General features: G+C 58.9%; 1 protein-coding gene and 1 long non-coding RNA gene across 14 annotated transcripts in view; one reads left to right on the forward strand and one right to left on the reverse strand.

Annotated features, from left to right (window-relative positions):
* Window positions 1–10,421, forward strand: part of LOC140689798 (uncharacterized) — a 12,893-nt gene extending 2,472 nt beyond the window's left edge. The window contains exons 2-3 of one of the 5 annotated variants that reach the window (XR_012064916.1): window positions 2,829–9,418; window positions 9,537–10,421. This is a non-coding gene — a long non-coding RNA (uncharacterized lncRNA). Of the gene's footprint in view, window positions 1–2,828 lie in introns of all 5 variants that reach the window. The other 4 variants (XR_012064917.1, XR_012064915.1, XR_012064918.1 and 1 more) reach the window with 4 other exon arrangements.
* PAQR5 (progestin and adipoQ receptor family member 5) overlaps window positions 5,722–25,839 on the reverse strand; it is a 47,776-nt gene continuing 27,658 nt past the window's right edge. For 3 of the 9 annotated variants that reach the window (XM_072951150.1, XM_072951156.1, XM_072951149.1), the window contains 6 exons: window positions 23,525–23,652; window positions 22,338–22,543; window positions 18,608–18,734; window positions 10,698–10,794; window positions 8,811–8,952; window positions 5,722–5,975 (listed from right to left, as the gene is read on the reverse strand). In XM_072951150.1, coding sequence (XP_072807251.1) covers window positions 5,734–5,975; window positions 8,811–8,952; window positions 10,698–10,794; window positions 18,608–18,734; window positions 22,338–22,543; window positions 23,525–23,652 — 942 coding nt within the window. In that variant the 3' untranslated portion in view covers window positions 5,722–5,733. Of the gene's footprint in view, window positions 5,976–6,275; window positions 6,671–6,986; window positions 7,083–8,810; window positions 8,953–10,697; window positions 10,795–14,691; window positions 14,978–18,607; window positions 18,735–22,337; window positions 22,544–23,524; window positions 23,653–23,891; window positions 24,064–25,839 lie in introns of those variants that run through there. The other 6 variants (XM_072951157.1, XM_072951151.1, XM_072951155.1 and 3 more) reach the window with 6 other exon arrangements.

The following is a 25,839-nucleotide window of genomic DNA, read 5'->3' on the forward strand; positions in this document are numbered from 1 at the left end:
CTTCTGCCAACAACCCTGCCCTGGAAGCCGGACCCCTGCTCTCTGTCCACAGCCCCCTGCTCTCCCCTGGTCACCAAGCCTGTTGATTTGCTTTGGAGCCGCATCCCAATTTGCAGTCACTGCTTTCAGTCCCCTCTCCCAGCTTATCCCCACATCCTCACCGCTGCTTCCGGTGCCCAGCAGGGAAGGTTCTCCGCCAATGTTTGGAGGAATGAAAGCTCCCATCCCTTCACAGGACACCCCAGTCAAGGACACCACCCCCAGCCTTCAGACAGGTTTCTTCTTCCTCCTTCACTTCTATCCTCATTAAAGCTCACTGACTTAATTTTTTAAATGCCAATTTGTTGTATCGTTTCTCCACTCAAAAATGGTCAAGCACTCCCCATAGCCAGTAAAAGATTTGCAATTTCCCCTAGAACTTGAGATCCAGACCAGAAAGGAGGGTAGGAGCAGAGGGTAAAACTGGGAGGCTTCTTAAAAGATCAGGTTTATTGAGGTGTAATTTACATACAGTAAAATTCACCCTTTTGTGCCGTCTGTGTATCTGACAAACACACACCGTCCTGTGACCACTGCCACAATCAAACACACAGTATTCCCGTCACACAGAAAATTCCCTATGCTGCCTCTGTCCCCAGCCGCTGGCCACCACTTTCTGGATCTCCTTCCTTAGAGTTCTGTCTTTTCCAGAATGTCTTTCTTTTCTTTTCTTTTTTCTTTTTTTTCTGAGGGTAATTAGGGTTTTAAGAATTCAGTTTGTTAATGGAGGTGCTGGGGACTGGACCCAGGACCCTGTGCACGCTAAGCACACGCTCTACCACTGAGCTGCGCCCTCCCCGCAAGAGCGGCTCTGCTGTACCTCAGCTTGTGCTTCTGAGACCCGTCCACGTGCCGCGTCCGTCGGTAATTTCTCCCTTTTCATTGCGGAGAGGCCCCCCCCCCCCCCGAATGACGGTTATCCGTTCTCCAGCTGATGGACATCTAGGCTGCTTCTGCTTTTTGGCGATTGTGAATGAAACTGGTGTGATTATTTGCATACAGTTATTTATGCAGACATTTCTGTTTCTCTGGTGGACTTGCTGGTCTCATGGTAAGTTCAACTTTAGACTGGGGGGGGTGGGTCTTGTGCAAATCACTGAAGAGGGGCTGACACTACCCAGACTGGAAACCATAATTAATCCAAACACTCCCTTAAAAAAGTCCAGCTGGGGGAACTGAGCCATGAAGCACCAGAAGTTACCAAAGCCCAGAGGGTTTGAGCGAAGGTGGTAACATGGAGACCAGAGGTCTGCGACACACCCAGCACACCAGCGCAGCCGAGGCCTCAAAGGCCTTGGCAGCGCAACCCCGCGTCCCCAGGCCTGGGCAGAGCTCTCCCAGGCCGCTTGTAAAATGAATGAGTGGGCATTAATGTTAATGTTATACATACTCAAAAAACAAATTAATAAAATCAAGCTTGGGGGAGGGTGTAAAACTGATACAGAAAACCCACGAACGATTGGAGCCACGTTGCAAGTGAATAACACACTCACAGAGAAAGGAGGCTATCCTTTCCCAGAGTTATTCAAACGGTTTCAACCGCAGCGTATGCCCTTGGGCTCAAGACAAGAAGAACTTGAAACACACATTGAATTCTAATTAGTAGGCCTTTTTGGAGACACGGGTTAGCAGTTCTGAATCGACATTCTGCACATTCCAGGACTGAGCAAGTAAACAAACACACTGCAGATAATGGAGCCACGTGTTCCGCTGGGAGAGCAGAGAGTTTCCTAAATGTCTAATGCGACAAGGGTGAAGAATACCGGGGAATTCTTTGTACAATTTGGTGTTTTATCAAAAAAAAAAAAAAAAAGAGAGAGAGAGAAGGAATGGTTGGCCTGTATCAGTGCTGCTTAAACTCCCTTATATTATTAAAAATCACCTGAGCTTTTGATAAAAATTCAGAACTCCAGGGCCACCTCCCCCACCTTCCTCCCCCAGCTAGTCTACACTTGAGAATGTGCATCTGACACCATCAAACAAGTTTTTGAAAGGCTGGACTGAATTATCTCTGAGGTTCCTTGTTCCATGCTCTGGAGGAGGCAGAACGTAAGCCCGTTTTAGACTTGACACAAAGAGAAGGTGTGGGACAGCTGTTTTCCGAGGGGCACTTGTGGCAGAGGTGAAGAATTTATACAGGTACCAAGGGGCCGCAGGAAAGTCCCTTGGGCCGTCTCCTGGAAGGGTTCAGAAGAAAGTTTAGAAGTCATCCAGTCCAGCCACGCTCCTGCCTTCCGCAGCTACACATTTCAGGAATGAGTGGCCTGATTTCCAGCCTTCCAATAAGACACACACCTGCTGGCCTCAAGGCCTTTGCGCTTGCATCGATCTGAAGTACTCACCCCACATGCTGGCAAAGCTGGCTCATTTTCGCCCATCAAGTCTCTCCTCAAATGTCAGTTTATCGGAGCGACCATCCGATCTCGCCAGCCCTTCCCCACGCCTACCTCTCCCCTCACCAGACTTGTTTTCTTGACAGCACGTACCATTACCTGAATTTTTCTATGTCCCGTGTCCCACTGACTGCCCAGGGCACCAGCCTCACAAGGGAGGGCTGGTTTGGTCTTTGTTCACCCCGTACCGCCAGTCCCTAGGGCGGGGTTTGTCCTACAGGCACCAGGTACTAAGTAAACATTCGCCGACTGATTTAACAGTCCGCACGCGTACGGGACTCTGCTGCCCACGACGAGGGAACATGTTTGCAGTGTGCTCAGTGAAATGCACCCAAACCAGATGAGAACCAGGAGGCCTTTATTATCATAAATAAATTTTATTTTTCTTTCACACAGTTTAAGAAAACCAGACATTAGTGTAAGCTGGAAGAACACCTCTGAGTTTGGAAGCAGGTCTCTGCCTTCTCATCCCTAACGGATGGCCGACTGGAAGACCAGAGGCTGGCGTTCATTCAATGCTGTAAAGTGTTGTTATGCGGCGTTAACAGGGGTTACATATAAAAAGGGCACTGGGGCCAAAACGAACTTTACAGACAGCAGGTCCAAATGAAGAGTTTCTCCAACATATCTGACAGCAGCAGCGGCCCCCACCCTGCCTTCCACAGAACGTCTCCACCAAGAACACTTTGAGGAAGACTGCAGACCAAATATTTAAATCACTGTGTATCCAAAAGGCTGCTAAACATCCCACTGCTAATTCTAACCCACAATGACAAGTTCATGTCTTTAGAAAGAAGAGGAGACCTATTTAGAAGCTGAGCAATGGGAAATGCAGCTCCCCCATCTGGGAGTGGAGGGAGAGGCGCTGACTGAGCGGCCTCATTCAGACGCGCTCAGTCTTACCCCAGCGACGACCCCCGGTAAGTGTCAGGGTGGTGCTTCTCAAGCAGGGGGAGGAGGACGAGGCACACCCCTTTAGGAGTTGCCCACCTTGACCCCTCCCTTTAGGAGACAAGGCCCTGGGGAGCAGTCGCCACAGTGGGAGGATGGGAAGCCTCTAAAGCATATTGAAACCAAAAAACTGAGAACGGCTACATTAAAAGACATTTCTCCAGTGGGGTTTCAACTGACCCCCTGCCAACCTTGTTGAATTTCCGGAATGGCTTGGGCAAAACTACACCCACATCCAACCTCATAATACTTAATAATTAATAGATTTGAACCCATATAATATATTCTCACTCGACATTATAAGCTTCCAAATCAGTGTATTACAAAATGTTACAAAATTTTAGTTTGTAACACTGTCCAAAAGTGTACGATGGGACTAGGTTTACCAAACTTATAAAAACATTAGGGGACACTGGTCTGATATTGTTGACTTAAAGCTTGCCATTTCATCTTCCTCATTAACCATGCTGGAGAAGCAGCGTAACTTCTAAATAATCCAAGTCCTTCAAATTAGTCACCGTTATCTTTCAACTGTTTCTGAGCTAAGCGAAGAACATTATTTTGCTCTCTGCCAACAAGAGAATGTAAAAGGCTTCGTGCCTCTGGCGTCACTAGAGTAGGGTGTTTAAACTCTGTGCCTTTGTTCACCATAAAACTGACCCGAACTTACAGCAAGACAAGACAGAAGCCCACAGGCCCTGCTGGAGTAAGATGCCACCTGCAGCGTCAGCCTCTTGCCAAAATCAAATTCTGTTGTGCAGCTTGCAATTGATGTACCAAAAATTTACCAGCCCACGTCATTTTATCAGTCTGCCGTCCCCAGAGGAAGTAAACGGGTAACACAGCTAATGAATCATATTTCTTGACCACTCTCAGCCAATGTAAATTGTTACTTGTCCCCAGAGGACTGAGCGGTGAGCAGTTTCCAAGCCCATTCGGGTGTCTGGGCCAGTCCACCACAGAGGCAGTGCTCCAAGATACGGGGGTGCTCCTGAGTCAGCTGTGGCGGACAGCCCCTTAAGCCATTCCCAAGTGCACGTCAGGGGTTGACGGGCCTCCGTTAAAACCTGTTCTGCGTCAGCATTTCTGTACACTGTGAAGACCCCATGAGATACGGGACCTTAATTACTCACGCAACAGATGAGAAAACACTCGGCCTTTTAGCACCACACGGAGTGGAAGGCAGGGGACTGACTCACCATGAGGTGGTGAGCTGCTGAAGTTAGACCGACTGAAACCAAGCTGATAGCCCAGTGCCCTCTGGAATCTGTGACGCCAGCGCGTCTGTCTTCGAGCTCGGCCCGTGGCCCTCCTGGCTTAGAAGCACCCAGGGGACTCGCTCCAGCGCACACCTTCTCCAGGAAACCCACGTTTTAAGCTAGTAAAACAGGGTCTCTGGCTATGCCCGGGGGAACCTGCACTGGCACAAGCTCACCAAGTGTTTCCGTCTCTCTGGCAAGGCCTTCAGCGTCCTCCGCACGCAAACGCTGCATTTTGCACCTATGAAATGCTGAGGCAACATACAGTCACTGGTTTAAAAGCTGAGGGCCGAGCACCGCCAGCTGGGGCTGGCTTAGCCGGCGCCCCGGGGGGCACACTTCCCCTGCGCCGCCGGACACCCGCGGCACCGAACCCACGACAAGAAAGCAGAGCAAAGCAGAACGCACGATTAAGAAAATTGGATCAAGAAAATCCAAGTCCATATGACTTCGGAGCTGCTCTGCAAGGCGGGGCGGGCTCGTCGGGAGAGAGGGCTCTTCCTGCCCGGCCCCTTCGCAGGTGGGGAAAAGATGAGACCCCTCCCCAACCAGGCTCCTTCCCCGCCCGGGGCTCCCACGCACCCGGCCTCCTCTCTCTCAGGTTCCCCTACTGGGCGGTAGTTCCAGCTCATCCTCCTCCCACGGTGGGAGCCCCCGGAGAGACTCTGCTGCGTGAGACTCAGCAGATGAAGCGCATTCTGTCCTCAGAGGCCCACCGCGAGGGCAGGGAAGCACAAAGCAACTACTTCATGTGCAGCTGCAGGGCGGTGGGCCCGCTCCAACTGCTGAGATAGAGCTGGCGAGCTCACTTTAAACAAAGCTAACGCTTCGTGAAACATTAGTGGTGTGCCTGCCTGAGGACCAACTTGGACCCATGTTCCCCCTTTAAAATCACACATGCAGAACCACTGCACACCCAGAGACACCCCCCGTTGAACACCTTATTGACAGGAAGCCACTCAAAAGTGCCAAGACACCAAGCTCCATAAATATTTTCGGCCACTGTAAACTAGAACCACACCCCTGGCTCGGGGGCTTAGGATGTCGTAGGCTTGATGGTGACATTTGGCACAGAGGGCTTATGCTCTGAATCATGTTTCTTTTTTAAGTGATTCTGGCTCGGGAATCCGATACAGAGCAGCTGAGAAATAAACTATGTTGCTCAGGCTGCAGACGAGGCACAGGAGGACGGCTCCAGCTATGTGAGGGAGCAGCAGGGGCCTGGAGTTGGCCAGGAGCCATTCCTTCCTCAGAGTCTTGTCCAGAAGTACGGCTTCCATCTGCATGTGCGTGGCCAGGACCGCGCACACGTGGAAGAGCTGGTGGCTGTGACCTACGGCAGACACACAGGAGGCCACCAATCAGCAAGGAAAGACGTCCGGACGGGTGCGCGCTACGGCAGACGTGCAAAACCATCGCGCAGAGGAAAAGCAGCCGGTACGTGAGGCCACATACTGATGATTCTGTTTATACCAAACGTCCAGAAAAGGCAACTCCATGGGGGCAGAAAGCAGATAGTGGTTGCTCGGGCAGGGGTGGGAGCTGCCGGGGGTGATGAGAACGTTCCAAAACTCGTTTATGATGGTTGGACAATGTGGTGAATTTACTAAGAAAATCACTGAACTGTATACTTGAAATTAAAGAATTATGTGATAATATATGCTTTAATAAATTTATCTTTCAAAGGTAACATGAGAAAAATAAAAAGGCCACCAGAACAAACCAAATCCATTTTTAAAACAACTTGTCTACCGGTCCTGTTTTTCACGTGAACAGCTCTACTAACAGCAAGGGTACCTCTTGCAGGCCAGCACTACGCAGCTCAGAGCCCGACCTTGGGGCCGGAGGAACAGCCGTCGCACTTTCTGTGGCTGCTGACGCAGTCCTCCTCTGCCTGCTGCTGGTTAACCCCAGACGTGACCAGGGCTCTTCCTCGCCGGGGACCTGCAGGAGCCCCGCTCACCAGGGACACTTCCACAGAGGGTGGGGCTCAGCAGGCGGTGGGGGGAGTGGCAGGGAGGTGCTGAGCTGGTGGGAAGAGGAGCGCACCGCCCAGGGCTGGGGGCGGCTTCGGGGACGACCCTCAGACACCAGGAGTAAGGGGAGACCACACAGTTCACGGGCTGACTTCTGTCTCCCTCTCCCAGATGTGCACCTGGAAGTCCTAACCCCCGTACCTCAGAAGGTGACCTTCTGAAGACAAGTGAAGATGAGGCCAGGAGCACAGGACCCACCCTGCCTGGCGTCCTTGTAAGAAGAGGCGATTAGGGCGGGGCACGCACGCGTGCAGGCGGATGGAGAAGGCCGCCTGCGCCTGGAGACACTGGCCCTGCCGCCCGCCCGGCCTCGGGCCTCTCCCCTCCAGAGCTACGAGGAAAGGACCTGCCGGTTCAGCCGCCAGGCTGGTCCCCGTCACGCAGCCCTAGCTCACTGATGCAACCTGAGGGGTAAACAGGGTTCTCCCTCAGTTCAAGCGAAACAGAACAGCAGCGAGAATTCAGGGCTGTCCTCCCAGGAGTTCAGTGACCGCGCCCCAGGAGGGACCAGCCTGGCCGCCGCGCTGCCGAGCAGGGCAGGAGAGCCGAGTGGGCGGCAGGGGGCCCCGGTCTGCATCCCCCGGGGAAGCTGTGCCGCAGGGCCAGCCCGGCCTTACCAACCACACTCACAGGCTGTGAACCGTCTCCAGAGCTGCGTGTGAGCCGCTCTGGCTCCTTATCCAGCCGAGAGCCGTGCTCTCCAAGGACACAGGGCCGAGCTGGAGGTGACTGGGGCACTCACCAACTGAGGCGCAAATCTGTCCCCGTTAGGGCAGGAGATAAAAAGGCGAAGCGGCCACAAGCGCTGACTTGACAGACGGGGCTGTGGCTGCAGCAGGAAGAGGTCCCGGTACTGCCCGGGCAGGGGTGGGAGGGGCTCCCTGTGGGCCTTGGAGACGGACACCCTCCCTGCTCCCTCCGTCTGGCGGGGGGCTCTCCACAACCAGTGGAAGATCTGTCCTGAACTGCTCTCCGGCAGTTTCCCCCTCGAGGGACGCCTTTCTGCTCTAGGCCCAAGAGGACAGATGAGGGCGAATAAATAAACGGTTACTGAGAGTCCAGAGTGGGCAGGGCAAGGCCCAGGGCCGTTTCCTGCCGCGCCCAGACTTCCCACCACCCGCCTCCACTCCGTGGGGCCGGGCTGGGGTGTGGTCGCTCCGGCGGGCTCCCTCCCGCTCCCGGTCCTCTTGTCTCCCCTCTTCTGAAAACAGCCCTCTAAGCATTTTGCTTCTTGTAATCCCTTCGGCCAGAGAGCGGGATAGGCTCTCATCAGAGCGAACAAAGCAAACTGTTGGCCGCATGTCTTAGGTGGGAGGACGTGGGCGCTCACGGGCAAAGTGGGCTTGGGGAGGCGGGGGCTCCTGCCCACCACGGTAGACCAGCGAGCCCCACGACCGCTTATCTGAGGAGCTCTCATCCCAGGATGCATCAGCCTCGCCAGCAGTGGCCCAAGGCCCCTCCTCCAACCAGTCCCAGAGCTGGGGTCCAGGAGACACGCTCTGCCCCGCCACCCACTTCCCAAGACAGAGAGGAAGGAACCCTGCCGGCAGGAGTGAGTGGACCACTGTGGCTCTGACACCTCCTCTCCACACTGTTTTCCAGCTTGAGTGAGCTCAGGCTCGCCGGAGAATCACACAGCTCCCCAGGGAGCGCCCGGCCCAGCCCACACGATTCTGCGATGGGACGTCTGGTGGGAGGCGCAGAGAACCTGCATGTTCCCGGAGGATGCTGACGCTGCTGGTCCAGGGTCATCCCGAGAACCACTGCTGCCACCATCCCTGGCCCATCACACCCACCTGAACAAGCAGAGGACTCTCCCCTCCTCCGCATAGCCCCCTACCAGCTGGTGTCCTCGAGGCTTCCGCCCTCGGGCGCTCCTGTTCCTCCACAGCTGCCTTCAATGTTCACTTAATAACGGGATTTCACGCCAGGGTAATCCTAGGACTCTCCTGGCCCCACACCAGTTAGGAACGCTCCAGAATCCCAGACCCTCCTGCTCTCCATCCCCCACCATCCCACCTGACCGCTCACTGCCCGTGGTCTGTGCCCGGAGAACTTTCTGAAGAACTGCTTCTCTCCCTGCCCAGCCTCCCTTGTGATGGGACCCCCAACCCCAGGCCGCCCGCACTCACCGATGTAGTCGAAGCGGCCAGGGGCCAGGCGCTCCGGCAGATGTGCGGAGTAGAAGAAGGAGGCCAGGAGGGTCATGGCCATGTGCTTCTGGTGGTACAGGGTGGCTTCATTCTGTGCACTCCCCCCGGGGAGCAGGAACAGCTGCAGGTATTCAAAGACACGTCAGGCCTCGCGAGGAGGCTGCAGGCACCTCTGCACAGGTGTGTGGACTCGGCCGAGGCCCTCCCCGGCCCAGGCCTGTGCTGGAAAGGGGGCCCTGGGGGCTGTGTGAGCAGGCCTCCCATTCTGAGCGGATGGAGACCCAGGGAGATTGCAGTTTAATCCCCCGCATGCTCGTGAGGGCCTTTGGGTTATTTCATTACATAAAAAGAAAGAAAGAACAGAAGGGAGGAAAGGAAGACGGGTCCCGTCAGACACGGCGCTGCCCCTCCCCGGGCGGGGGGGCTGTGAGCGCCGCGAAGCCGGCCTGCTCACACTCGCGCTCACGCCCAGCAGCACGCCGCCTCAGCGACGCTCTCCAGCCAGGGCGTGGAGGCCCAGGAGCCCCGGGAAGGCTTCCGGGTCGTCAGAAAGCACTGACTCCAGCCGCTGTCCTGTTTGGAGTGAGGTATGGTTTCTGCGTGTCCGCCACTTGCCGAGGGCGCCAGGCCAGGCCTTCCACCTGCATCATTCATTGGCGCTTCAGCAGTGACCCCAAGGCAGACTCCGTTTCTCCCCTTTTGCAGGTGAGGAAACTGGGCTGGAGGGAGTCTTGCCAACCACTAATCAGTAGTGAAGTCAGGCTGATTCCAGAACCGATTAGCTCAGCAACGGCGCCGTTCAGGAGAAGAACCCCCCCCACCGCTGCCCGCCGTCCGCGGCACATGGGGCTCGTGCTAACACAGGAGCTGCGCTGTGGGCTTCCGTGGCCCGTGGGACCGGCCTGTTCTCTCTGCCCTGGTTTCCCGTGTTCCTGCTGGGACGGCGTCGCGGGGATGGGCTGCGTCCCCGTCCCTGGGTCTCCCCCAGGCCCGCACAGGCTGGGCATGGGGCACGAGCTCGGGGCCTCAGCTGGTGGAGCGACTGGACGCCTCTCCTTCACCCGGCCCTGCCGTCTCAGCTCAGACTCCCTCTGGGAGGGGACTCCCACTCTGGGAGCCTGGGCCGGGCACTGCTGAGCCCACAGATCTCTTTTTTGATGAACCCCCTCTCGCCCTCTGTGAAGGAAGAGACATCAGCCTCATTTACAGAGGAGGAAACTGAGGCTCAGAGAGGTTGTGTGCATTGCCTGAGGTCACAGGGCCAGTGAGCAGAGGGACTGGGATTTGAACTCAGGCCCATCTGATTTGAGAACACATGGACTTTCTTCTTCGTGTTCTTCATCTAATTCCCATCTGTCCTTTAAGACTTTCATTCATACTTTTTCTTTCATTACTACTAATACGTGAATTGAGGAGACTAGATGACGACGTATCCACAGGAATATTGCCACGTGCCAGCACTGTCCACACTGTCTCGTGTGATCCTCCCCGCAGCTGAGGAAAGGAGGTTATTAACCACCAAGGCACCAAGACGACAGACAACTTGCCCAAAGTCTTGTGGGGAATAAATACTAGAGATTTGCCTCCAGAGCCTGCTCTCCTGGTTGCTCTGCTAAACCTCAGGCCCCTCCTCTGCCCAGCCCTCCAGGATTGCTCCAGGGCCCCTGGTCAGCACTGGCCACTGACTGGCCTCTGTGTTCATGCCGTCTGCTAACTAGTCTGCAAGTGTCATTCTGGAAGCAGCTGGGGCTCAACTCCCACGTGTCCTACTGTGACCAGGACAGTGCTTTGACCCCCAGAGCTCAGGACACAGTTGACTGCCTGGTGTTGCCAACAGGCAGAGAGGGGATGGAGCCGGGCCCTTACCCTGGAGAAGATGGGGAGGGAATCCCAGGTGTAGGGATAAGCGAAGGCCAGGATACGGAGCAACTTACAGAGCCTGGGCTTCTGGATCTCAAGAAACCTAAATCAGGGAAGGAAAGGGGGGAGAAATGAGAAAGAGAAAGGGTTTCAGTAAATCACACACACACACACACACACACATGCGCGGGCGCACGTGCGCACAGAAAATAACAGCGGCCCAAGTAACCAACCGGACACAAGCGTTTTGGCACAAGCTCCGCCTGCGGCCAGCAGCCTCTCCTCAGCCCTCTCTGTTCCTTCAGTCTCAGATGTGGAGAGAGCTGGGGTGGGGGAGGGGGACGACAGTCTCCTGGCACCACGAGAAGCAGTGGGATCAGGACGAGACGGGGCAGGCACTGAGCAGCAGTCCTTCAAGGGCCATGTCATCTAGCTGCCGAAAGGCCTTCCAGACCAGTAACCCTCGGGCCACGGGGCACGCGGGACGTGGTGGCACGGGCTCCCGGGGCCAGCACACCCACGAGGGCTGAGATGCCGAACTAGTCCGGGCCGCCAGGTGACCGCCCTGCAGAAGCCGCAGGTGCGATCAGGAGTTAATCAGTTCAGAGATTCCTGGAATATTCAGTACCACACTCAGGGACGCCGGACGGGGAGCTGAGTAAACACCGTCTTTTGTTCTCTCATCGCCGCCCCCGCCTGCCTCCAGTTCAAAGGCAGATGAAACCAACATTAAAATCGGGGTCCTGACTGTCCCAAAGACAGGTGGGTCTTCCGGGACGGACACGATGGGTCCTTAGCTGGCGTGGGCCCAGCCTGGGGAGAGGGCAGGGAGACGGCAGGCTGGACACCGGGAGGATGGGGAAGGGGAGGTTCCACACAAAACCACAGCCCTGAACTGGGGCACGGGCCAGGGAGCACTCACGCGGCCAGGCTGGGCCCGGTGGCAGGACAAGTACCTGCTTCATCCGCAGTGTCTGTGGAGGGCTGGTCCTCCCTCAGTACCCACCCAGGCGCGTGGCGAAGCCAGAGGCCCCCACGGGGTGGCGAGCAGGGCCAGGGCTGGTGCGGTCTGTAAGGCGACGCAGGCGCCGGGGCCAGCTCAGCCTCTCCCACTCCCCCTCATCCACTCTCCGGAAAGGATGGAGTGTGTGCCCCCAACTGAGCCTCACTTCTCTTCCCCGACGCCCTGTCTCAGCCCACAAGCCTGCCCTTCCTCCATCCCGGGTCCCCCGCCCCCGCCCAGCCACTCATACCCCCTAAGAGCCAGTGCAGTCACCTGACTACAAGCCCCCTGTGCCCACATCCTTTGGGGTGGAGTATGGCCGAGATGCCCATGTCCGCCTCCTGGGCGGTCAGGGAACCCTCCCCAAGGGCGGAGCTGGTCTGAATCCCCAGCACCCAGCTCAGAAGCCTGTCTGAGGACGCAGATGTCGCCTGGCTGGTGCGTCCTGCCCAGCCCTCATGGCAGCTCGGCCCGGAGATCCCTGCTCTGGGTAAGAGGTGGCCACCGTGGGCCCCGGGAAGCCCTGCGGCCTCCAGAGATCCAGAGATCAGCTCCAACTTCTCTCAAGCCCACAGGCGCGTCCCTCCTCCTTTCCTGACCCTGCAGACACTGGGCGGAGAAGGAAGAAAAGCTTGAGGAGGAGGAGGAGAAATAGGGACCTTAACATACCGTCTTTCAGAAGAGACGCCCAGCCTTGGAGAGAACCACAAACCCCGGGAAGGCGCGGCCACACGGGGCTGCGATCCCACTTCAGTGTCCATCTGGACACCCTGGGTCCCATCCTGCCCCTGCGCTTCGCGGCCAGGTCACCCAGCAGGTGGCGTACCCGTGTGCAGCGGGGACCACGACGGGACCCCGCACGGGCCTGCTGCAGGGGTTTCACGAAATGGTCCTCGGTGGGAGCTTACGGCTGCGCCCAGCACAGAGACACTCACCAAAGGGCAGCTTTAAAAAATGTGCACGGAGGGACCCATCCTGTCCCCTCCCCATCTCGTAGCTTCACTGTACCAGAAAACAGAAACAGGAGAGAACAGTTCCGGGTGATTTGCCTAAAATCAGATGAGCTCTTAAGAGGCAAAGCGAGGATTTATGCCCGGGGCTGTCTGGCTGGTTCCACACCCCTCCCCTCGGCACACTGAACAGGCCTCAGACCACCACCCGCCTTTGTCCTTACAGACACCCCTCTGCCCCAGGGGACAAACAGAACACACTCCCACCGCCCCAGAACCAGGGCCTGTCCGCACAGCCTTCTCGGTCCACGCTGGCAGACCCTGCCCAACCACGGCGAGCCAGCTCCCTCCGTCCCCGTGCACTGCCGCCACCTGGCACCCCTGGCGAAGAGGGGCTCGCTCCTAAAGCACGCTCCACTTACACGGGCAGAAAGCCGGCTCTGGCTGGCGAGGGCCATCCCCCAAAGCACGGATTTCCTGCGACTCGAGGCATCTCGCCCGGCCTGAAAAAGTACTTCCCCAAGGGCAAGCGAACCGGCCTCTCCAGCTGCAAAGCCGAGCCTACAGGGGAGAAAAGGAGAAAAAGCAGAACAGGAGAGCGGCAGCAACAGAGGATAAAGGGCAGAAGGGCCAGCAGCCGCGGAGCAGGGACCACCACTACCAGGGTGCAGTTCCAAGTCAGGCCACAGGGTGTCGCCACAGCCAGAGAGCCCAAGAGGCGGCACCTGCGTCCCCCAGAGTCGCCGAAGCCCCGCCCGGGAGGCGACCCCTGCACCCCAGGATGGGCGCCGACCTACAGGGAGTCAGGCCTCCTCCGCCTGAACCAGACTGGAAGGAACCGCTGGATTTCAGGAGCAGCCTCTGTCAGCAGGCGACTCACACAGCACCAGCCCACTCAAAACCTGACAAATCTTGTTGCAACAAAGCTGGACGCATCTGCAAGCAAGTCCTGGAACTGCGCTCGGAACAAGGGGGCCTTTGTAGCATCGCTCTGTTGCAGAGCTGTGTGCGTGCGCGTGTGCGTGTGCTGGGGTACGGCTGCTCTGTGGTCGTGTGGCTGACGTGGCAGGGATGTGGACATTCCCTCGTGCTGCTCCTGGCCCTGCAGCGCCCTGTCCTCTGGCTGAGCCCTCTGACCTCCAGGTGAGTCCGCTAAGCCTCCCGTCTCGGGCTCCGACCTCCAGACCTCCTTCCAGGCCTGCCCCGTGCCGCTCTGAGCTCACTCTCCACCAGGGGTGACAATTCATCTGTCCCTCGCAGCACTGACCACAGGGCACTTCACTGAGTGAGTGTTTGTCAAAAACCAATGGCTGGATGCTTTGGAAGGATGAATGGAAAAGTGTCTGCAGCGCCTCGTGAGGTACAGCAAACGCTGGGTAACTGACGCCCCCGAGGCAGTGGTGACGCCCTGCTGGGCCTCCTGTGGTCGGCAGGCATGAGCAGGCGGGGTCTCTGTCACCCCCACCTGGCTCCAAGAGCCACGGAGAGGCCACGCGTTCTGCCCTGCCCCCCGCCCCGCGCCAGTGCTGCAGAACGAGACAGCAGGCTCCTGGAACGTGTGCGTCTGAACTAGAGGCCATGACAGTAAGGACCAAAACACCAGTCAGGGGAGTCCACGGCCCTCTGTGTGGAACTGACCTAAAGGACGTGCATCGTAAGGGAATGATGTCACTCGGACCGTGCTATCCTGGGAAGCACGCGGTAACTGGAGCAGCGCTCCTGAGGCCCATGGTCCTCTTCTGCTCGGGCGGACAGGGTGGTTCTCAGCCACTGCTGGCTGCACCACGGGCTGATGGAGCAGGGGGGGAGGCAGAAGGGGAGGGGAGAAGTCTTGCACAAGAAGCCCTGCTGAAGCTGGCACCACACCACCCCCAGGCCAGAAGGAGCCCAGGGGACATCTTCTTAGACGCTCTGTTTAAGGGCCGTGGCTGGCCCGAGGCCAGCAAGTCTGTGAAACCAGGGCCACCCCTCGCCCTCCTCCTGAAGTTGTTCAGTCGGGGCCAGAATCACCCCTGGGCGTCTTCCTCACTCCCCTGATGCTGAAGACGGAGACGGAGGATGAAAACAAAGGGGACTGGCCTTGTGGAGGAGGGACCCACCCCCGAGGGAAGGAGCGAGGTCAGGGTGCAGGGGAACCGGGCGGGCTCTCAGGGTGGGCTGTCCCTCTCTCGGGGGCTCCGAGCACGTGGCATGGGGCCGTCCTCCCTTTCTGCTCCCGGATCCTCCTCTTAAGCGGCTGTGGACGTGCCAGGATGCCACGCAGGGCGTGGAAGCTGAGTCCACAGAACCATCCTCCTTGGCCGTTTACTGTCCTTCGTGAGCACAGGGCAGTCCTGTGTGGGACACACGAGGTGCTCCAATCCCCAGCGGCCTCTGGTCCCCCTCCAGCCCCTCTCCCCCTTCCAGCAGTGCAGACTCCGGCAACTCTGAAGCTCGCTGCTGCCTCCCAGCGCCATCCCAGCCAGTCCGGGCCCTCGCCCCCGTCCAGGCTGTTGGCTCTGTCCAAAAGGCCCTTCCCTCCTCTCCAGCCAGTGTTCAGCCTTCCTCAGTACTCAGTCCTAACGCCACCTCACCGAGCCTGTGCATCCAAGCAATGCATTACTGTTATTTGCTCATGCCATATTCTGTGATGCGACATGCCTTAGGCCCTTCCCTCTGGCCTTTAAAGGAAATGATGACTCCACCTGAACTTTCTGGGTGTCTGCAGTCTGCTTCTCATACCACATGGGCACTCTCTGAGGACAAGGACTGCACCTTACTCATTCTTGTATTCCTAGAGCTGAACGTGATGCTTGGAGCATGGTAGGCATTTAAAGAATGTTGAGTGGCTGGTTGGATGAATTGATGGAAGGATGGGTGGATGAGTGGGTAGACGGATGGATGGGTGGATGGTTGGATGGGCAGTTGTGTGGGCAGAAGGATGGATGGATGAATAGGTGGATGGATGGATGGATGGGTAAATGGGTGGGTGGATGGATGGGTGGATGGACGGGTGGATGAACAGGTGGGTGGATGGATGGATAGGTGGCCAAGTGGATGGACAGATGGATGAAATAGCCAAAGATGTGCCCCACAAATAAACAGAAATACTCTGTTTCATGGACAAGGGAGAAGCCCAAGCACGGACATTCAAGAGATTCCTGGCCAACCTGTCCTGCCAGGCAAGTCTGTCCAAAGGTACTAGGCATGTCACACCCAAAAGACACGTTCATTGTATCTGAACAACCAGGGAGGACTCCTGGCTAGAAGAAAACAGTATATCCCCGAAGGTGATTCAGGAAGCCTAAAAAAAAACAAAAGTAGCAAATATTCTGAGAATTCTCACTGGGGGTTCATGGAAAGCAGTCCTAGATCATGAATTCTGAGGCTGTGTCTTCCATGCCCACGAAGCCGTCCCTGCCCGCTCAGCCCACCGTGCTCGCCCCCCTCAGATCCTCAGTTCCAGACAGCAGAGCCACGCAGCCCAGCAGGCGCTGACCAGCAGGACAGAGGCTCGTCCAAACATCTGGTCCAGGTGTGTCTGGCTCAGGCCCACCTGTGAGCCCCCACATCCAGGCCCTCTGCCTCTGTTAGAGCAGCAGACAGCTAGACATGAGCAGAGAGAGGGGGACACAGGCCACATGGCAGGAACGGGGCAGAAAGGAGGGGCTCGGGCCAAACGCAGGACACCACACACCATGTGAGCACCAGGGTCCCTGGGCAGAGAAAGAAAAGCAGGAACCTTCGGGCTGATAAGGGGCCACACCTTCTGGGGGGGTGAGTGGCCTGGAAACTGACAAAGGTGAGAAAAGGCAGGAATCTCCAGTTTCCGAATGTAACCTTTTGCTCATCATGCCCTCATTTCAGTAAAATTAGCCTTGCAGATCAGAAGTACCCATCACACACCGACGCTGCGACACTTCCGATCCAGACTAAATGAGGACAGAAACCCCTCCTCCCCACGGGAAGGTGGAGCTGGGATGATGATCAGGGAGTATGACCCCAGACCCTTCCCTCCCCAGTGAATGTTCCACCCATTCATTTTCACACCCTGTGTAGCTAACTTGCCAAAGAAACTCAGGGCAGCCGCTCCCCTGAGCGAGAGTGCACTGTCCATCCTTTAGTAAATCCTCACTTTACTTTTTTTAACCACTACGTCTTGTCTCTGAACTCTTCCTAGGACGGGACAAGAACATGGGACACCGGTTGCCTCCACCGGAAGCACCACCAGGCCCCGTGTCCTCTCTCTTGGGCTGTTTTTAGCATCAGAGTCACTTTTCTACGTGTGCTACACCTTGTCTCACCCAAGGCAGGGACCCGCTCTCCGCTCCCCACCGTCCGAGCAGCCCCCCCAGCTCTGGCCTGGACACAGAGGCAGCGCTTCAGAAAGGGCTCTTAGTCACCAGAGTCCTTGAGGAACCGGGGGGGAAGGAACCCATAACCCATGACGTCTGGTTCCACTTTCTGCCCCCCTGGGCGACCCTGTCTCCTCCCAGAAGGAAGGGCACGCTGACTTCCAGGAGGAGGGAAGAGGGAGTTGACCCCCCGCCACAGGCGGTTCCACAGGATGAAGCAACACAGGAGCCAGTCTCGAGACTAAACCTGGAGACGAGAGGTCCCCCTCCCCAGACGGGCCCCACCCTCCGTCCCCGGCCCGGGAGCCCAGCAGCCTCGGGGCAGGAAGGCCCACGGCAAGTCCGGGAAGGCTGCCCACCTCTCAGCCTCACGAAGCCTAAGTGTCGCCCAAGGAAAGCCAGGGCCAAACCCTCGTAGGGGAGGCACGGAGCCTCGCTCTCTGTCCCCGCATCCCCCTGGGGAGGGGAGAGCGGGCGGCTGCCAGGAACGAGCGTCCTCGGAGGCAGCAGCATCTAACAGGGAGATGCAGACGGGCGCAGTGGACCCGCGGGAGGTGGCCGGGTGACCAGGGGTGACGCTTCTCCTCACCCACCACGGGAGGCCTCCGCCAGGGACACGCCATCACCTGGCACCGTGTGCACAGGCACGTTACCCCAACACACCACTCGAGAGACTTTCTAAGTAACTTAGGGCAGTTCGCTTTTACCAAGAGCGACGCACGCTACGGTAGCCATCCTCAGAACAACACTCTAGCACTCACAATCCAGGGAGCTTCCCGGGGCGAAAGGGAAAGAAGGAGAAGGGGTTAAGCCAGCGAGCTGGGCATGACGCGCGGCGGGCGGCTGCCCTGGGATGCGTCGGGCACGTGAACGTCCCTCACGCATCCCTGGGTCCCCTGCACTCGGCCTTGCTGTGGCTTTTACAGCTTGGTGACTTGTGGCAACCCTCGTCGGATGGTTAGCATTTTTTAGCACGAAGTATTCTCTGCTTACGGAGTGCACCTCGTTCCTTCAGACATGATGCTATTGTACACTTAACAGACTGCCACACAGTGTGCGCACACTTTCACACGCACTGAAAACCACATATTTCGTGTGACTCGCTTCATTGCAGTGGTCTGCAGCCAAACCCACGGCGTCTCGGAGAAGCGCCTGTATCCAGAGGCAGACCCGCCCAGTCCCTGGCAGCAGGATGGCCAGCTCTGGGCGCCTCCTCTGCGTGCTGAGTGTTCCGGTACATTACCTGTAATCCTCACATCGGCTCACAGGGGAGCTGTGTTGGCCCCATTTTATAGATGAACAAACTGAGACTCAAGGAGGATAAGCGTCCCATCCAGCAACAGCACCAGCACAAGGAAAGGGCATAAGGGCCCAGAGCACAAGGAAAGGAGGGGACCCCCTTGTTCAAAAGTCGTTCAGGATTTCAAGATGACGACAGCAGGGCATTGAACCAAGCGTGGAGCCCTCTCGGTCATGGGGCCCTGAGCGCCTGCACAGGCTGTGTGGCCGAGAAGCTGGTCCTGTGAGCCACAGGCCCCGGGTGCCTCCTCCCCACCGTGCCCTCCGACCGTCCGGGCAGCTGCCTGCTCGGCCCCTCACCCCGTACCACCTGAGACGCGGGGCCGGTACCTGGAGTAGCAGGAGAGGCCGGTGCTCGTGACGGCGCTCAGCACGGCCAGGCCCACGTAGTAGTCGTGGAAGGTGCTGCACACCAGGGAGTCCGGGAACACGTAGGCCGAGTAGGCGATGGCAGAGCCTGGGGAAACAGCAGCCTTGGGCAGGAGGCCGGGACTCGGCACCGCCTGGGCCCCTGGGGAGACCAGCCCCAGCACCTGGCCGAGCCCTCGCCCGCCCCACAGACCGCAAGCAGGCCTGCCGCTCCCCCTCGCCTGCGCCATCGCCCCTCCCAGAACGCCCCCCTCTCTCCCCTGCCTACCCAGATCCTACCCAGGGAATGGTCCTTGAGTGCAGCATGGCCCCGAGGGCTTGACATGTATAAACTCATATCATCTTTGCAGCCCCTCTCTGACACCAATCCTGCACGTGGCCCCATTTTACAGGTGAGGGAGTGGGGGCACAGAGAGCGTGGGTAACCCCCCAGGAGCACACGGCTGCAAAGCAGCAGAGCCAAGCTTCAAGCGCAGGCAGTTTGGCGACGCTGCCTACTTCTGCCCACGTGCTCTGGTCCATGCCGACACCCAGTGCACTCAGCTTTGCTCTGAGTGTGCACACCTCGCCTGCCCGAGGACACAGGCGCTCCCGGGGACGGTCAAGGCTGCAGGTGGGGAGGGCCTCGCCGGGGCGAGGCCGGGGACTGGCCAGCTGAGAGGCTGGGCGTGGGAAGCTAGCCAGGGTGTTTTATCTTGTTTTAGGTTTTGGAGCTGGCAAGGGCAAGGGACTGAAGGACCTTCTAGAGGCGTGCCTGCTGCAGCTTTTATTTGGAAGAATAGGAGTGGTAACTGTCCTTTTCAAAGGGGCCAGAGGTGTCCGGGGGCCTGGGCCTGATGGCCTCCCTGGTCCTGTCAGCTGCTGAGGCCCCTCGGGGAGAGGCAGTGCAGACCTGCCAGCCCAGGGCCTAAGACCAGAACTGGGGTCACCTGTTAGCCAAGACCTTGGAATCTTGGGATCCCAGCTCAAGGCTGAAGCAGGCCTCAGGCTGCACAGGTTCAACCTCTGCCCGTGATCCCGCCTGACAGCTGGGCTGTAAGTGACGAGCCCGAGGCTGAGCAGGCGGGAGGGCCGGGAACCGCCACCTGCTGGCACAGAGCTCCCCACTCCCGCAGGCTGCCTGTGCGACTCAGCTGGGAACCGCCTCGGAGGACAGACGGCCCCTTCCCTCCGCCTGATACCGGGAGAGGTCCCCACTGGACCCGGACACTCCCACTCCGTGCACACTACCCGAGGCCGAGCTCCACGGCTCTGCAAGAGCAAGGGAGCCTCAGCCCTCGCCAGAAGCTGCAGCGGGAAGTGGAATCAGTGAGGGCCCCCCGGAGGTTCCAGCTGAGGTGGGCACTGGGGGCGAGCAGGCAGGCAGCAGAGCGGCACACCTCGGAAGACGGGGGGTCCTGACAGGGGCCGGAGGGCGGAGGGGCTTTCCAGGGAGCAGGAGCAGGAGACAGCTTTGGACGCCAGGGTACGGAAAGGGAATTTGCCCTTTCAGGCGGGAAGAAGCCACTGGAAGTTTCTGGGTGGGGGATTAAGACGGCCAAGCCCTGGCTCCGGCCCTGGCTCCGTCATTACGGGCTGCGTGGCCGGGCAGCCGCCTTTCCTGTGCCTGCTGTCCTCACCTACGGCAGGGGCGTAAGGCAGCCCCTGCGTCCGTGGACTGCTGCCGCGGTTCCCTTGGCAACTGGGGTCGTTGCTACCTTGTGACGCTGGCTAAGCGCCAGGCCTGTCCGAGCTGCTCACTTACAAACGTACTTAACTTTCCCGACACTCCCGTGACGCAGCTGCTGTGCTGATTCTGCGCGTGAGGGAACTGAGGCTTGACGTGGGTGAGAAACTTGCCGAGAGCATGCAACCTCTAGGGCGTGGTGGCAGCTGGACCACGGGCCCCTGGTCATGTGTCAGCCGCTCAGCACGGAGCCTGCGGCGTACTGATTGCCCCAAGGCACCTGCTCCCGTCAAGATGCGCTGGGGGCAGCTGAGCAGGAGCTCTGCACGCCGCTGGGTGACGGAGCGCACCCAGGTGACCGGGAGCCAGGGGAGTGTAAGTGGGAGGGTGCCCTGGTCAGAAGGCGCTGAGGAAGCCTCCCCAGGGCAGGTGGCTACGACCCAGGGAGACGTGTGAGTGTGTGAGCCAAGCTGACGGGGGCACAGCCGGTCCGAAAGGTACTGAGGAGAAAGGCAATGGAGCCTGCCCACTGATCGGGCAGGATGGCAGAGGTGGTGGGTGTTGGGGGGGAGTGGCAGGAGGAGGTGAGGGTCATTCACAGGTTTCTGACGCGGAGGGTGGGGTGGGGAGGGTGTGGAGCGGCTCGGCCTCAGGGCCGGATGCGGCGGGGACCTCAGGTAAGCAGCTTAGACTAGAGAGAGGCTTTATGAGGGCCTCCTCCAGAGGTGTAGGGGGGCGTGTGGGCGCAAGGAGGCCTCCCAGGGGGCCTGGCCACGGAAGAGCAGGGGCCCGGGGATGGCTTCTGAGCTCACCCAGCCAGGGAGGAGGGCAGAGGAAGGGGCCCATCAAAGCAGGACGCAAAGGCAGCCGAGTGGGAGGAGGACTGGGAGAGGGGGATACACATGTTACACGGGGCCAGAGAAAAGGAGGCAGGCTTCCAGAGCACGGGGGGCCCCGCGCCACAGGCTTGGTCCTGGTGGTCGGGAGGAGACCGGGGCCTCAGCGGCCGGAGATCCATCAAACAGCGGGGAGCGGACAGCAGAGCACTGAGGAGCGGGAGGGCAGGCAGTGAAGACTGTGTGTGTGTGTCCATGTGTGCACATGTGCGCGCGTGCGTGCGCATAAACACGTCTGTGGACACACGTGCATGTGTGTGAATGTGTCTTGTGTGCGTGTGTACAGATACATGTGCACACGTTCATGTGTGTATGTGTGCGTGTACGCGTGTGTAACCAGTGAGGGGGGAGAGGAGGGGTGGGGAAGAGGAGGGAGGGAGGCTCCTCGCACGCCCTCTTGGCTGAGGGAAGATGGGGACTTTGCTTCCACATCTGCAGTGGGGTCAGGAGGGAGGCAGAGGGTAGAACTGGGGCGAGAGGGGACAGACGATGCCCAAGGTGGGGGCGGAAAGCAGACAGGAGGAGGGGCATCACTTAGAGGGAAACACCGGAGGCTGGGGTGTCACCCCCCCCACTCTGCTCCGGGAGCACTTAGAGCCAAGGGCTCGCTCCTCCCGCCTCAGCAAGCAGGGTCCGTGGCCACGCCTCCTCTGCTGGGCAAGCCGGAGGCCAGCACGACGCCCCTGGCCTGCGACAGAGGGGGTTAAAGTGTCAGAGAACTTGCAAGTCCACTGTTAGAACTGTTCAATCATTAATAATGATTAAAACTTAAATGACGTCAGCCGACAATTAGAGGAATCGTGTCGGGGGAGCAGTAAGTCCTCAGCCCACTGTGCCTGCGCAGAGGCCCTGCCGTGCCCGGGGCCCCGCCTCGCGTCGGCCCCCACCCCTGTTCACGCCGCCAGCGCCAGCGGGGCGGGGGGTTACCCCACAGCGGCGGCTCACACATGGCCCAGGGCTCTTGTTCAGCCAGCCAGCGTTCAGGACCTGCCAGCACACCTTCGGACGAGTTCCTTATAAAACGCTCGTCCGGAACTTGGGCCATGCGCTGGGACTGCTGTCACCCACAGCCGCAGGGGGAAGGGCGGGAGGCGGCGGGGTCCCGGGGGGAGGGAGAGGCCGCACGTACCCAGGCTGAAGAGGCTGACGGCGCCGTAGTCCAGGAAGTAGCAGATGTGCCGGGCGTTCCCGGACATGCAGCTGAAGGTGTGCGCGCAGCTGGATGCCAGCGGGTACACGCAGCTGGCACCCATGTACACGAGCAGGGGCCAGGAGTAGCTGTCGTTCAGGATGTCCGTCGCACGCAGGACGCTCACAAACCTCCACGTGAAGAAGCTGGAACACAGGGGGCCCTCAGCCTCCCGGGCCGGGGCGCCTCTCACAGTCCCGACCCGGCAGTCGTCTGCCTTCTGTTCCCCTGGGGTGGTCTCACTCTGGTGTCAGTGCCACAAGCAAGGGAGGGTGAGTGGGGTCCTTCTCAGGTTGGAAAAGGGCAGGAGGGGGAGTAAGAGAGGCCCCGCAGCTGCACGTGCCTGACAGACCCTCTTACTGCTCCCTGCGGGACGGAGTCCGAGCCCAGCCTGTGCGGGACCTGGCCAGGGGACGTGAGCAAGCCACGGTCAGCAGCGGCCGGTCTGAGTGACCGCTGAGGGCCTGCCGACTCTGATGCACTATGACTCGGCCCCTGACCCCGACTCCACCCCCCTCGTTATGCACAGGCCCAGGTGTGTGCAGGTGGCCTCCAGCCCCAGCTTCCTCAGCCCCTCCTCACCTCCTGCCAATTCTCACTTGTGCCTACGTGCTCTGCTGGCTCCATCAAAGAGCTGCCTGACCGCACGCCTCATGGCCACCGTGGGCACCCAGCACCCTGTGTCCTTTCCCAATGTCTCCTCCCGAAACCCTCGGGGCAACCCTGGGAAGGGCGCAGACTATCACTGCTGCTTTGCAGGTGGGAAAATGTGAAGCTCGGAGAGGTTAAGGGACTTGCTCAAGCTGGGGAGTTTTAACTAGGGCCTCCAGAGGCTCCAGAAAGCCTCCAAGCCTGAATAAGACAATGCTATCAAATCAGGCCCTGAAGCAGGGGAGCAGGGAAAGACGGGGGAGCTGCCAGGAGCCCCTCAAATCCGACTACAATTTGTGCCCTAGAGCTCACCCCAGCGGGAGACCCCAGCATCTCCCAACTCACACCTACGCCCCATGGGGGAGTCCCGCAAACCCCAGCGGGGAACCCCAGCTCTCTCAGCCCCGGCTGTGTTTAAGGAAGCCCCGGTTCCCAGGCTCCTGATCGAGACGCCTGGTCAGGGGGCGGGGAGTTACCAGAAGGGCAGCAGGTGCGTCCAGATGTTGAGGGTCTCATTGGTCATTTGGAAGAGGCTGAGGACACAGGCAGCGGCGGAGCTCTGTGGATGTCGGTAGCCAAAGAGGATACCCTGCTCATGGAACTCCTGCAGGGGGAGACAAAGGGGCAGCCGGGTGAGGTGGGCGAGGTGGAAAGGCCTCAGGAGGCACAGCTCCGCTAGCATCCAGCTTTCTCGCCGGCTGGGCCTGGGACACGTGACCCCGAGCCCTTCCCACAGCTTCGAAACCCCTGGTCCTTCAAGAAGCCTGCAGCCAGCTCTCGGAAAGGATTTAGGGCCCCGACTCCCTCTGGGGATCCAGCCCGTCTTTGCACTCCCAGGCACACCTACTCCTGTCATGAATGTTGCCTAAGAATCTGGCTTCACACCCTGGGGCCTGCAGCCTGGTCTCCAGATGCCTTCGTGGTTGGCTGACATGTGTGCTGCCTGTCCAAGCCGACAAGCCCTGGATGTCAGGGGCTGGTGGGGTGGTCTCTGCCGGAGACCCCCCCAGTGCCGGGATATATGAACCAAGGCGCCTCATAAAGGCCTCTGATGATGAAGACGGTGATGACATAAGCAGGGAGAGAGGAAGGCGGCCACCGCAGGGCCCACACGAGGCGGCCCCCCCGCCCCACGCAGCCCGCTCAGCGAGGCTCCCAGTCACCACCCTCGGAGAGAAGCTCGGACGGAGCAGGGAAAGCACGGGGTGTCAGCCTGCTCGGAGGACTGCACTGCACCCTTGAGAAATGGTAACTGTGGCGACGAGGCAGGGAAGACAAAAGCTCAGGGTAAAAGCAGAAGGCGCGGCGCTTTCCTGCCGTGAACGTTAGGACTAGAGACACTTCCGACACACTGGGGGAGGCCGGGAGGGGCGTGGGAGGTGAAGAGCCTCATCTGCGGAGGTGGCAGGACCTGCAGGAGGTTCTTCCGCCCCTTTGTGCGGACTGGATCGGGGTTTCTCAGTCTCACCACCACTGGAGGCTGGGGCCGGACAGCTCTGCCGCGGGGGGCTGGCCTGGGCAGCGTGCGGCCGCGTCTGTGGTCTCTGCCCAGCAGGTGCCAGCAGCACACTCTGTGCCCCCCCCACCAAGTTACCACAACCAGCAACGTCTCCTGAAGCTGCCGGTGTCCGGGGGGCGTCCCCCCAGGTAAGGACCAGGGTGCAGGTGGGCGTCACTATAGCCTCTGAAAGGGAGACAGAAGGGAGCAGACCAACAGAGCAAGTAACAATAATGAAAAGGTTAGTGATCGTGACGTGGACCGAGCCACCGTACATTTTATTTACTTCCTTTGGGGGAGGATTAGGGTCCTTAACTGTCTATTTATTTATTTGAATGGAGGTACTGGGGCCTGAACCCACGCTCTACCCCTGCGCTAAGCCCTTCCCCCTCGAGTCACAGGCATCTTAAAGGTTCTGATTTTCTAGGGCTGTGGGAGGAGTGGGGGCTGGGAGAACCCCCATTTGGGTTACCAATTCACGGTAAGAGAGGCTCTCAATCCAAAAACACACCATACCTGGCACCCCTGACGCCACGCCCTGAGGCCCGAGTCAAGGGGCTCACGGAACAGTGGGGACAGCAAGGGGACCTCAGAGTGGAGAGTCAGTCTGGGCCACAGAGGGTCCCTGGGACCGAGTGCTGGGCCACGACCCCCAGGGCCTCAGCGTCCTCACCTGCGAAATGGGAGGGGTTCGCGCGCCAGATGTGAGTATGTGCCCTTCTTGGTTCAGTTCTGGGTGAAACTGGTCAACGAGGGGAGGGGAGGGAGGCGAAGGTGGCTCACGGTCCAGTGAAGAAACACTGTTGGAATTAGGCTTGGGACCTAGCTCACTGAAGCGACTTGTTCCAGTTTTTGATTCACCGTTCAATTCTGCTGACGTGCCCGGTTGACAGCGGACAGGCAGGAATCCTGGCTTGCAGTGGCCCCGCATCAGGGCTGCTGACATGGGGGGCAAATGGGCCGCTGGCTTTCAGCCTCTGACCCTGCAAGGAGGGTGGCGTGTTCTTGGCAGGCGTGCGTGGAAGGCCCTCCAGCAGAAACTGCGGGTCTGTCTTTCTACCTCTCATGTTTCTTTCTTTCTTCCTTTAAAAAAGTTTCTTTTTTTTTTAAGCTGCAAAAACTTCAGAAAGGAGCGATCGTTATTAATTGCTCACTCCTTCACATGAATACGCTCAGCAGAGCCTATGTAGCAGGAACTCCTGTGACAAGGGGCCTGGGAACCCTGGGCATTGGGGCGGACAGGGAGGAAGCGAGCAGGGCAGGGCTGCAGGACAGACAGTGCGGCCACAGCTG

The sequence above is a fragment of the Vicugna pacos genome, chromosome 27 (assembly GCF_048564905.1).
Source record: "Vicugna pacos chromosome 27, VicPac4, whole genome shotgun sequence".
Classification (NCBI taxonomy): Eukaryota; Metazoa; Chordata; class Mammalia; order Artiodactyla; family Camelidae; genus Vicugna; species Vicugna pacos.